Source organism: Xiphophorus maculatus, chromosome 6 (assembly GCF_002775205.1).
Source record: "Xiphophorus maculatus strain JP 163 A chromosome 6, X_maculatus-5.0-male, whole genome shotgun sequence".
NCBI classification, from domain to species: Eukaryota; Metazoa; Chordata; class Actinopteri; order Cyprinodontiformes; family Poeciliidae; genus Xiphophorus; species Xiphophorus maculatus.
The window spans coordinates 19,330,356-19,343,957 of record NC_036448.1 but is presented as its reverse complement, the minus strand read 5'-3'; the positions used below and the strand labels follow the sequence as shown (position 1 = coordinate 19,343,957).

The following is a 13,602-nucleotide window of genomic DNA, read 5'->3' as shown; positions in this document are numbered from 1 at the left end:
AATTACCAACTTAGATTAGTTTATTTGTCACATGCACAGTTACACACAGCACAGTGAAATTTATTGGTACCTGCAGCCAAAGAAAAAAAGACAGGAAAGAAACAAAATAAGAGAAAGCAGAGTTTTCACACAGCAAATAATACGTATTTAAAAAGATAAAAACTAAAATTACTATATACTTGAAAGGTTTTGGAGCAGGTACGACGGCAGCTGACCATGCCAGCGTCATTTTCTCAGACATCTGCATATATGGGATGACTCTTAATAACGGTTTTTGTACTATGCATACGAGAATAAAGGCGATGCTGGAATCTAAGATGTTTAATTTACAGTTTGCTAAATACTCCAAACTATAAATGCACTGATCAGACTCTGATTAGCTGCCAATAATAATTTTAGCTGATTTCTCTTTAAGAATGAACAAAATTCAAAATAGTTTGTACACAGATCTGATCTCTGATCATGTACAGTAGTTGGCATTTAAAAAAAATATTGTATCAGTGATTAGCATGATAAGAGCAGTGGGTATTATTACTTGTAAATTAATAAAAAATATCTTCATAGCAGGTACATCTGGTGTGGCGTTCTTCTGGCAGACCAGATGTAGCTTCTGGCAGTTCTTGCGTTTCTTTTTTGTGTATCTGCTTTGTCTTCTGAAACTCCCCGTCGGTCGTGGCAGATGGCCGCTTGTACTGAACCGGGTTCTGCTGGAGGTTTCTTCCTGTAAACTGGAGTTTTTCCTTTCTCCTGTTGCTGCATGTTCACTCAGTATGAAACAAGGCAGTAAATTAATACTTATTTTTTGTAAATTACTCTGAGATGACTTGTCGGAAATTGACACTTTAGAAATAAACTGAATTGAAATAAACATCGGCCTGTTTATTACAATTTCAACATTTTGAAATCCAGTCTGTTAAGTTATTTACACGCTGGATTATTACTTTTTAAAAAAAAATAAAGCATTAAACAAATGGTCATAATATGTTAATATTACATTTGATTGGGTCCCACAAAACAGATCTTTAAGTTATCAGTTCTCAACGTTTTAACAGAGATAATCCATACCTGACAAACTTCTGAATAGATCTTTTGCTTACGTTGTTGTTGACAGAATCTGCTGGAGAAGTCTGCGGAGAGGGAGACTCGTCAGGAATACGCTTTGGCCATGATTCAGTGCAAGGTACTGAAGCAGCTGGAAAATCTTGAGCAGCAGAAGTACGACGACGAGGACATAACCGACGACATTAAGTTCCTGCTTGAGAGGCTGGGAGAGAGCGTCCAGGATCTTAGGTACTCAGTGGACACAGTTTCATGAAAAGAAGGCAATCAGTGACCATTTGTTTTTAGTTTGAATTACTTCTCCAATGTAAAAAATCCAAAGATGTTTTTTAAGAGTCATCTACAATTACAATTGTGGATGACGCCTATCTTAACCGAATTATGGACATTATATTATTCAACACTATAAAGGCTGAACACTTTAATAACTGTGAATACTGAAGTGATAACATGCTTAGATGATCTCTGTCTGCCATTGCACCTCTTCAGATCTAATGGGGTTTAATAAAAGCACTTTTTGTGTTTCACAAAGTAAAAACAAAAAAGGTAATTCACAGACTTTCTTTCCTTGTTGTTTTATAACAATGTTCTTTTTCTTGTGTGTGGTTTTTTAAAAATCTTTTATTGAAAGCTCCTTTGATGAGTACAGCTCTGAGCTCAAATCCGGCCGCCTGGAATGGAGTCCTGTTCACAAGTCGGAGAAATTCTGGCGTGAGAACGCTGTCCGCCTGAATGAGAAGAACTACGAGCTTCTCAAGTAAGAGAAGCCCTTACTATGACTAGAAAAGGAATTTTATCCTTGGCCTGAAACTTTATTTATTGTTATTTTTGAAACTGCAGTAAGAGTGAAACTGCTTAAAGTGCAGACTGTTCAGTCACATAAGGACTAAAGTTTTATTTAATGTGGTGCAAAAAATTTGTTTTTTGGAAGCACATGCAAAAAAACTCATTTTTAAGATGGGTAATAAAATCTCATGTTATCCTACAAAATTTCAAAAGTGCCTAATACATTTTATACAAATTATTTTGTTTGAACCATCTCAGTTATTGCTACCAAGATCGCCATAAATTAGACTTCCTCTAACTACAATCCTCATTTTCAGCAAAACAGGAGATGCTTTTTTTAGCTTTTAATAATTGAGGTTCTTGTATTCTTTTTATTATTATTTGGGTACCCACAAAGAGGGGGGAATTAAACTTTTGTATCCTTTAAAATTGCAGACTTAATTGTCTTTTGAATCAGTTGAAGATCAGAAGATTCTTGTTTGAAATGATTCTTTCATGTTGGCTACTACACAGAAATCTAGGTTTAATTAAAAGTAAATTCTATTTGATCTTATCAAATTAATTATCTGGACGTGAAAGGCCAATTCATCATTTTTGTACAAAATATTCAGGATAACAGAATTAATTATTCTCATTTTGTGATAAAATAATCAGCTTGTGATCTTGAAGTAATACCAACAAAATACTGCTTTCTGCTCAACAGTGATGCAGTTGTTCTGTTAGTAACAGATATAAAGAACTGCATATATATTCTGCATTTGTTGCGCATTCACTCGAGGTATAACTGAAGTAAACTTTGTGCTTTTGGTATACTTTACTGAATTGTTTAACCTTTGCGAAGCACTGACACTTTATATTAAAAGCAATACTTGTAGCTTTGTATAGCATTGGTGACCTGACTTCTAGACAGCCAGGCTAAAATCAGTGAGTTGAAAATAACTGAGTGGCCAAAATATCTTTTTTTCTGTCTCTTTCTATCTTCTTTTTGTACATAAAAATATTTTTATTCCATCAAGTCTTGAAATCTCATCAACTAATTTACCATGCACTGCTTTATTATTATAGTATGGTTTCTTTAAATCTTTATTTTTACCAAAGTTTGGTTAGAAAAAGAAATTTCAATAGTAGTCAAAACCAAAGCCAAAAAATATAATTGAGAAAACTACGCTTAACTTTGCTTCTTGGTTTTTGTCCACCTGCATTCACACTGATAATAACAAACACTAACCTAATATAAAAGCCAGCAGCTGGGTGTTAAATATCTCAGGCGGAGCAACCGCTAGAATTGGATTGGTCTGACTTCTTAAAAATATTTCTAATAAAAAAAAAACAACTGAAAATGTTAGGCTGAAAACCGTAATTGAAAAGTAAATTGACACCCTTGTGCTGCGGTAACAGGTTTGAACACGTTCCTCCAGTCTTAAACACCTGTGCTCTGTGGAAAAGTATTTTGCTCAACCCTCTTCTCCTAAAAAAACACTTGTAGGTGTGCCAGAGTCCTAATTCAAAACATTTAACCGACAAGTTGTTCTTTGTTGACACCTGTCTCTGGTAATACTTTTAACACCAGCATCTTGTTTGTCAAGTTTGTGTGTCTGTGTGAGGACTTGGGCCACCAGAGATAAAACAGAATCAATCTGTGGTTGTTTTCCTTGTTATTTCAGTCACACAGCCCAATGCTCTTATTGACATTTAGTAAAAATTCTAATCTGCTCATCTTTCCCATCATTGCCCTCTCTGCAATCAGCCCAGACATCAGATTAAATTGCCTTTCTTTTTTCCTTGTGTGTTTTTCTTGACTATCACAAGTATTTCTCTTGGTTTAAGCTTTAGGGAACCTTGGAGTGTTATAGTAACTTTATGGGTTAGGAGTGCCTCTGTTTTAAAGTGACATTAGCTTTTGAGTTCATGCGTTTCTGATTTTGACAAAATCCTGTATAAAATAACAATCCTCACATGGTGAAAAAATGTTTATATCGGAGTTTCTCTTTTTGTGTCTCATTCTCAAAAGGATCTTGACGCGTCTGCTGGAAGTCTCTGATGATCCTCAAGTTATAGCCGTGGCCGCTCACGATATCGGAGAGTACGTGCGACATTATCCACGTGGTAAACGGTAAGAAATTTAGCAATTCAAGCTACTCATATTAATAGGACAGGTCTATTAATTTTAAGCTGATAGGCAGCGGTGCAGATGGAAACTCCTTTTACATGGATGTCCTTGTTTCTCTCTGGTTAGACCATGTACTTTATTGTGAGAAGCATCATGCAGCACTGTTTTTCTTTTCATAAGCATTATGTCCTTTCACAAGGCCGCTGACCCATTATAAGATACACAGAAAATTTCAGCTGGACTGGATTAGATTACATGATGGATCACTGAATGACCTGAAACATGAAAATAGCGGGCATGTTGTGTTTATAAAGGCTCTCTCCCATTATCTCCCATCTCAGGGTGATTGAGCAGCTGGGTGGAAAACAGCTGGTGATGAATCACATGCACCATGAGGACCAACTAGTCCGTTACAACGCCCTGTTGGCTGTGCAGAAACTGATGGTGCATAACTGGTATGAACAAATCCATCAGTACATTGGTTTACAAATGCTTTTTATTTTTTTAGTTTGACGTTGATCGCTAACCTCAGTGAACCCTCAGATGTTATCTGAAGCAAACCTTCTGATGGTGAAGAGCCCATCAGCTACAATCTGCATACAAATGACCGAAGCCCTGATCTCACTCTCATAAATGATTTCACCTACGCAGCTTGATTAGACATTTGCTTAGGTTGAAGGTCGGTGGTGTGTCTGACATGATGTAAGGTCGTTGGAGATCTCTGCCGAGGAGAATCAGGAGGTCCAAAAAAAATAACACAGATTTAAGTAATGGCTACCGCTCCCTGTTCAGACCTGAGAAACATTTCATCAATTTTTCAAAGCATTAGGTCTGAGTCATCATGTTCCTTTTTAAATAAGAGTGTTGGAGTATTTATTCAAAGTATTTTGTGATTTTTCTTTAAAAACATCTGTGGAAGATGGTTTCAGTCAATATGTTTAAAACCACATTTAACAGTGAGATTGGTCGAAAGTAAATGTTTAAGTGTTTTGTCTACCTGAAAAAGAAAGCTGTCTGACAAAAGCAGAATACATACTTGTGAAATTTTGACCTCATACTTTTTAAATGCTTTCTTCACAGAAAAATCAGTTGATAAATCATGATTTCTTTTTTTCAGATTTCTGATCTCTAGTTATGCTTCAACCAATGATGGACAATTCCAATTTTGCTTTAAGAACTATAAAATGAGATTTAATTGTATTGGAAACATTTTTTTAGCCTCTCTGATATTCACAGTCAATTTTGTATGGCAGCAACAGAGGCAATGTCACATTGACAGAACAGTTGCTTTAGGACAAGGTTTAATTTTAATTTTGTGGGCTGTTTGTAGCCACTAAAATTATTTTGTGTGGTCACCAAATTTGGCAATCATCTATAACAACAAAAATCAGTCCACCCTTCCCTCCACTACAATATTTGCCAACCTTATGACTTTTTCTTAATAACACAACCCTTTTTTAATGATTTAGATGTACAATGATCTGTAGATGCCTTTTTACCTCAACAATACTGTTCATCTAACAAAAACATAGCATGTGTATTTTTTTATTGAGCAGACAAAAAAGTAAAAAAAATGGGGCAGGTTTCATAAAAAACAAAAAGAAGTTATTAATACAAAAATAAATATATATATTTTTTGGCCCTCAAGCACTTTTGTGCATGTGGCAAAATGTTTTAGCATTTTCCAGAATAGATGGGTTGAAACCTCAAAAACAGAGCAACTTTATTCAACCTCACAAAATTTCTTTACATGTTATACAATTTCTGTTTAATTCGCTTCATGGTAATCTTTGAGGCCTACTTTTGTTGCAATAACTTCTTCCCATAAGACGTTTTTGTGTGTCACCTTGTAGTGATTTGTACAACAAATATGAAACCTGTTTCCCTTTCATGCCTTTCCTTATTTACATCAATACTATTTGTGTTATTAACAAATTCTGCCACTCCCAAAAATGCCAATATAATGGAAAACTATATGGAAACCCTCTTAAGGTCATTTAGTATTTTTAATTTTTTAAACTGAATAGTTAACTCTACAAAGACATTAGATTTGATAACAGGGAAAGCATTCAAAAGGAATTAAAAAAAACTTTACATGACGTCTTCAAAAATTGTTTAAACCTAAAGGAAAGATGTAATTTGCCAAGAAGTGACAAGATATAAGAAGAAGATGAAAATAGTTTGAAGAGAAAAAAAAACATAACATTTTAGACCACAATGCCAAAGTTTTGCATTTTGATCTGAGATGAGATTTTCCCTTCTGAGATACTCTGCTACATTAAATTTACATTTCCTTCTTATGAAATATCTTGTAGAATGTTTCGATCAAAGGTCAACTAATACTGAAATATTTAGGATCACAAAATCCCAGTTAAAGAATGTGTTTTATATTTGTTGGTTTGCTCCATCCCCAAACTTGTCTGTCACAACACACTGCCATGTTTCTTTTTAAGGTCAAATGAATCAGCACAAATGTTTGCTCCAGCTCTCTGCTGTCATAAATCTTAGCTGTTGATCACCTGTCCAGATTTGTCACCAACTCCATTCCAAACTCTTTGTGATTTATTTTGCTTCTGCTGCACCACCTCTCCCTTTGTATTTTTATTTTCAAAACGCTCACTCACTGCCCGCTGCACTGCTCGAAAACAAGAAGGCGAGGGAAATGTTTTTTGTGTGTGTGTATTTGTGTGGATCTGTTATCTAAAACACAGTCCTTTGAGCTTCTCTTTTTGCAGCTTACCCATCTAAGTCATGTCCCCTGCAAATAATGTAATCACAGAAATGTGGGTAGAAATTTATAAGCAGGGGCATAAAAGGCTTTCTGTCTTGTTTTGGTTACAGAGAGGAAAGAAAAACGGGTTTTTATAATCGAGGCTTTGGATCAAAGGAAGATGTGCTTTCCACCTTATAACTACTATCCTACACACCAAAACAACTAGATATATATATACAGTATATTTGACTTGCACTTTATCTGTAATTACATCTTTCTATCAGAAAGAGATAAATGTTATTAGATTGGTCTTTATATGTGCGCGATTTTGAATTTCTTGCATTGCTTAAAATCGTTATGATCATGTTTGTACATATTGAACCTCGTGTCTGGCTCTTTAGTCATATTTGATTTGTTTTCCTTCTCTAGTAAATGAATCTAACAGTGCAGTTACGCTAAGATGATGGCAATTTTAATTTTAAATGAAGAACTAGAAAATTTCGGAAGAAATTTAGCCGGGGCCTGCCAAGGCGCGCCCGTCGGGCATGGGCCCGGCGTCGTCGCGCCACAAATCGGCGTCGACGCCAAAGGACGCCGCGACGTGATCAGTGGCACGCGGAGAACCGCAAGAACGTTAAGCGAGGCGGACGTGCACCGTTCGGTACGATTTAAAATGTTGTCAAGGCTTTTATTTTGGAAGTTTTGTTAACCTTCATTTCAAAGGGCCAAACTAATCCCATGCGTAATAGTCCTTGGGTTAAAATAGTTATATAATGCTCAAAACACAAGTAGCTGATGTAAAAATATTCAAGGCTTTTATTTTGAAATTTTCAGTATGCTTCATTTCAAAGGGCCAAACTAATACCACGTGTAACAGTGCTTTGGATGAAAAAGTCAAATAAAGCCAAAAAGAGCAATTACGTCATGTAAAATTATTCAAGGCTTTTATTTTGAAATTTTCAGAATGCTTCATTTCAAAGGGCCAAACTAATACCACGTGTAACAGTGCTTTGGATGAAAAAGTCAAATAAAGCCAAAAAGAGCAATTACCTGATGTAAAAATATTCAAGGCTTTTATTTTGAAATTATTATTATGCTCCATTTTAAAGTTCCAAACTAATCCCATGTGTAACAGTGCTTTGGATGAAAAAGTCATATAAAGCCAAAAACAGCAATTACCTGATGTAAAAATATTCAAGGCTTTTATTTTGAAATTTTCAGTATGCTTCATTTCAAAGTTCCAAAGTAATCCCATGTGTAACAGTGCTTTGGATGAAAACGTCAAATAAAGCCAAAAACAGCAATTACCTGATGTAAAAATATTCAAGGCTTTTATTTTGAAATTATTATTATGCTCCATTTTAAAGTTCCGAACTAATCCCATGTGTAACATTGCTTTGGATGAAAAAGTCATATACGGCCAAAAAGAGCAATTACTTCATGTAAAATATTCAAGGCTTTTATTTTGAAATTTTCAGTATGCTTCATTTTAAAGTTCTGAACTAATACCACGTGTAAGAGTGCTTTGGATGAAAAAGTCAAATAAAGCCAAAAAGAGCAATTACGTCATGTAAAAATATTCAAGGCTTTTATTTTGAAACTTTTGTTAAGCTTCATTTCAAAGGGCCAAACTAATACCACGTGTAACAGTGCTTTGGATGAAAAAGTCAAATAAAGCCAAAAAGAGCAATTACATGATGTAAAAATATTCAAGGCTTTAATTTTGAAATTTTTGTTAATATTCATTTCAAAGGGCCAAACTAATACCATGTGTAACAGTGCTTTGGATGAAAAAGTCAAATAAAGCCAAAAAGAGCAATTACGTCATGTAAAAATATTCAAGGCTTTTATTTTGAAATTTGCAGGATGCTTCATTTCAAAGGGCCAAACTAATCCCATGCGTAATAGTCCTTCGGTTAAAATAGTTATATAATGCTCAAAACACAAGTAGCTGATGTAAAAATATTCAAGGCTTTTATTTTGAAATTTTTGTTAAGCTTCATTTTAAAGGGCCAAACTAATACCATGTGTAACAGTGCTTTGGATGAAAAAGTCAAATAAAGCCAAAAAAGAGCAATTACGTCATGTAAAAATATTCAGGGCTTTTATTGTGAAATTTTCAATATGCTTAATTTTAAAGTGTAAAACTAATCCCATGTGTAACAGTTACTGAGTTAAATCAGTTATATACAGCCCAAAGCAGCAAGTAGTTGTAAAGGCCAGTTCTCAGTCCTGATCTGTTTCAACTGAGGATAGATAGAACTACAACGATGCGTATTCGTAGTCCTAACCAGCAGCCAATAGCCTCTTGAGTTCCGTTGCTATGGCAAATAATGGTCTCAGCAGGTGTGAGCTCTGAGCTGTGAGCTCTCAAACACACAAGTGTGTTTGAGCAAACACACTTTACTGAAAAAAAGCATTGGAAACAAATCCTTCTTGTTCGGGAACCGTAATACATATTCGAAAAGCGTTTTAAGCGTATGACAGTTCAATGTGTCTTCTGCGATAGTCCCGAGATTCATATCTGTACCTCACTCAGAGCATTTACAGTGATGAGAGAAAGAAATGTTGTGCCCAGATATGAACCGAGGTCGGCTGTCACTCTAATATGAGCAAAAATGAGAAACTTTGGGTCGCTTAGAGGCAAATTGTGGACAAACCATAACTGGTATCGACGAGCCGTCTTCACTTTCGAAGAGATCACAGACGTATCTACAAAATGAAATTTGAATGGCATTTCTAGGTGAATTTGTGACGACACAGCAAATCCTCAAAAATAGGGTATTTCTAGGATTTTTCCCATTGAGTTATAATGGGGTTTTTTTCGTAGTTTTTTGCGAATTATGTCGCCATGTTAATCCCGAATCCCACCAAAAGTAATAGCTGGAATGGCGTGAATTTTCTGCACGTTTTGATACCTCTTTTGTAGGTGTGCACGCAGCGGTATGAGCCGCATTAACGGTTACGGATGAAAAATAAAGAATAATAATAATAAAGAAACTTTTCTTGGGAGAATAGCAATAGGTTCCTGCCATTGCTTTGCATGGCAGGCCCCAAAAAGGTCCAAAACAGTAGCCGCTGTTGGTGCACACCGAGTCTGGTTTGAAAACTCATGTAAAATTCAGCACAGTCCCTCATACCATGGCAAAGTTAATTACATTGCCTATGAAAATGGACATTTTGTTGCACAGAGCTTGTTTCTTTTTGTCGCTTTTTGAAAGCGGCAGCGTTGTATCGCATCCGACGACTTTCATCCGTTCTTTTACGTCGACTTCTTAATGAGATATTACTCACCCACGCCTTCCCCTTGTGAGAGCTATTGAAAGGCTGACATACTGTGCTGATGCAGTAGTACAGCGATTTTTGTGTTCTAATGCGTTTGAGACAACAATAGCAAAGGAAAGTTACTCATGCTCACTGTTTTGCTGTTGAGCTTGCTGTTTTTATTTATATTTGTAGGGACCTGTAAAGTCAGAGAGGTGTGTCACATCTCAAAGTTCTCATCAAATGATCTGCTGCCTACACTGATTGACTCAATGAAAACAGAAATGTATGAGGAAGTCGTCAGGGGGAGGTTAATTTTTTTTTTCATTATCATTATTTTGTAAATAGCAAAGTTTCATTGAACCACGGTGTCGAGATTTTCAAAGCGCCTCACCTCAGTTGTTTTCACCTTGAGTGGGTTGCCTCATTGTTTCCATGAGGAGTTCTTCACGTCCTTACTTATCTGAGCCTCTTGCTGTCATGACAACAGTGAATATGTGCATGGTTATCTCCGTGGCCTTTTACACCGTTTTGAAAAGTTGCTTTCTTTAATGTATGTCCCGATCTTGAAAGAATGTCATTTTAGCCTATCGGCTCTGTTTTGAACTGTTGTGAAGCCTGAAAGCTATTGACAGCCTCTCCGTCCTTGTCCTCAGCTGCCCTCCACCTTGTGTTAGTAATTAGACTGAAGTGCAATGTTTTGTGGTGATATGTGTTGCATGTATTAGGGAGGCAGACAGTGAAAGAAATGCAGGAAGTCTAAATTAACCTTCGTTCTGGGTTTCAAGGATGCATGCGTTTAAAGTTAATCTCCCACTTTACAGTCTAGACAAGAATATGCAGGCGATGTCAAAAATGGTAGATGAAGGTTGCCAAGTAAAGTGAAAAACTTCTGTAAATGACAGAGTTTGCATCTGTTTTTCATAATTGGACCAATAAATTCTGTGTAAAATATTTGGTATTTCAAGCATGACACTCTCTTAATCTGCAACATATTTAATCAGATGGATAAACCTTTTATTCCCACATTTTATAGAAGCTAAAGGTGGGGACATTGTGTGTTGATCAATAGCAATTAAAATTGTTATATAATTTTAACTACATGTACATACAGTATGTTCTCAATATCAAGTAATGCTACTTTTACACAAAAAATTACATCTTTATTGAAGGAGTTTTAAAAGTGCTCAATTTATCAACTATTATTACCGGATAGTTGATAAATAAAGCTTTTTTTATATATAGTTCTACTTTCCCCCATAATCCTAGATTAAATAGATTGTTACATATACAAACAGACCATTTATCTGGGACGTTTCTGAGCCTGAATCTCAAACATAGAAACAGTTATTCAAATGTTTGTGACATTGATGCCAAATAATTTAAATGGAGTTGAAATATTTGCTAGTTATCAGCCCATTAGGAGTTGTTTCGCAGTCAGCTGCACTCGATAAGCTGCATCCTTTCAAGCAAGTTGATAAAAATATTTATCTGGTACGTTTTCATTAGCTGGTTCAGAGCAAATCCACCAGACTGCGAAGTTTATCAAAACAAAGAGGCAAGGACTGAATTTATCGCTAAAGTTCTGAATAAAAACAGTTTTTTAAAGAAGTGTGGGTTAAAGCTTCTCCGCTATCAGTCCTGAGGCTTATGGGGCGGTTAAATTTTATATGAAAAAAGCCCAGGGTTTTTGGTTTTGGAAAATAGTCTTTTTCTGATAAATAAAATTATTATTGGGAAAACTACAGTTTTTACTTGCTTAAGGTTATCTTAAAATATTAAAATGTTCTTGACAAGGCAGAAACCGTTAATTATTACAAGAAGGCTAACAAAAAATTACTATTGCTATTATTAATCCCTTATTTGTGCAGGAAAATCTCTAGAAACTCGTCTCATTTAAAAGGGAGACCTGTTACATGCATCAACAACAAATTACATAAAAACAATAACAATACAATCTAAAAATCAATACCCTACATTATCAACAGAATAATTGAAGAATAAGTGAAGAGTTTTCACTGACATTTTTTCAGATACTTTTATTAAGTCTGTAGATTAATGTACGCATATTAAAATATATGAAAGGCCTCATTCACCCTTTCGTCTAAACATGCGTGACATTTTTGCATGTTTCTCCTTCTTGAATCATTTCACAGTGCTGCATCTGCTAAAGCATACATCTGAATGCACCTCATCTTCATGAATCATTCTAATATCCCAGTTATTTCCATCTTCCTTTATTAATGCACTCAGTGCTCAGTAAACAAACGCCTGCTTATTGTTCGTTAGCTTCAACAGTCTCTAAAACGCAAGCCTCCGACGGGAGATTTGAGCTCTGGAAAGAAATGTAGATTTTCAAGTTTACAGGAAACACTTTTTTCATTACCTACATCCAACTTAGTGAAGTGTCTAACTTTGTCATAATTACTCATCCTTTTAATTGGGTTGTATAAGACGGCAGGACTTAAAATAAACAGCATTTTAGAGGAAGTACAAGACAAAAACACTAAAACACACTTTGTTTCTGTCAGAAAAGATTTAGCTGTTTACCGAGATAGCTCCATACGGCACTCAGTGATTCATATTTGATGTAATTATAGGAAAGTACCATTCAGTAAAAATAGAAATTTACTTCCTTTGAAAATTCAACAAGAGCTGCTACTCTGTAGAGAAAGATTGAGTAATTATAGTGTGAGTGGGGCATTTTATTTTTTTTTTCTGAAGAGAAAGTACTCCCTACTATTAGACGTTCTGGACAGCCTTTATTAGACTCTTGTAAGACCCTTGATGTTTCTGGTTCTAATAAGGTGAGTGTCATGATCTGAAGTGTTTCTGCCAAGGAGATGCCTGAGAAAAAGCTCTGACCTTTCAATATACTGTCATTATATCTGAGCTGTGCACAACGTCTGGGTCCAAATAAGAGGGAGAAGCTCCACTGAAACCTGCTGTCTTATTAAGGAATAATAAGTGCCATAATTCCACCGAGGTAGTGAAGAGATTAAAAATGAAATGCGCTTAAATCAAGCAATAGTTGGACATTATTACTCTCTTATCAGTGGCTGTAGAGCTCATTAATCACAAATGCAAAAAAAAAAGCAAAATGATGACAGGAATTTTGACTGGAAATATGTGTTTCTGGACAGCAGATTATTAGACGAAGACCTGAAGAGTGTTCAGTTAATTGTTTTCCTTATGACTTCGCCACCCCTGAGGATTTTATGTTTATTGCCAGAGAAAGAATGTTTATAATAATCCTATATAAAAAATAAATTGAAGGCAATTAAAACTTGAAAGAATAATTTAAAATTTAATGTGGATGATAGAAATTAGTGGCTTGGACTGCAAATCATATCAGTATTTTCAGATGGAAATGACTGTCCATCACACACACAAACAGTCATTTTTAAAAAAAATTAAATATTATTAAAATGTTCATTCATTTTATTAACTCAATTCACTAAGTGAAACGCATTATGCAGATTAAACTGCACACAGACTTTGTTTAAGCCTCTATTTCTGTTAATTATGATGATTTTCCACTTGTAGATAATAACAAACACAGCATTTAAGATTGACTCAATACCTCACACTAATAAAGATACGGAAAACATACAGAAATGTAGGCGTAATAAAGACGGTTTAATATCTTAATATCATAAACTATTGTAGA

The 13,602-nt window shown here is 35.3% G+C and overlaps 1 protein-coding gene across 2 annotated transcripts in view; it reads left to right on the top strand.

Moving 5' to 3' along the window:
- Nucleotides 1-13,602, top strand: part of atp6v1h (ATPase H+ transporting V1 subunit H) — a 29,398-nt gene that overhangs the window by 14,893 nt on the left and 903 nt on the right. For both annotated transcript variants that reach the window (XM_023335702.1, XM_023335701.1), the window contains 4 exons: nucleotides 1,112-1,290; nucleotides 1,691-1,816; nucleotides 3,857-3,958; nucleotides 4,297-4,410. In XM_023335702.1, the coding sequence (XP_023191470.1) occupies nucleotides 1,112-1,290; nucleotides 1,691-1,816; nucleotides 3,857-3,958; nucleotides 4,297-4,410 (521 nt within the window). The remainder of the gene's footprint in view (nucleotides 1-1,111; nucleotides 1,291-1,690; nucleotides 1,817-3,856; nucleotides 3,959-4,296; nucleotides 4,411-13,602) is intronic.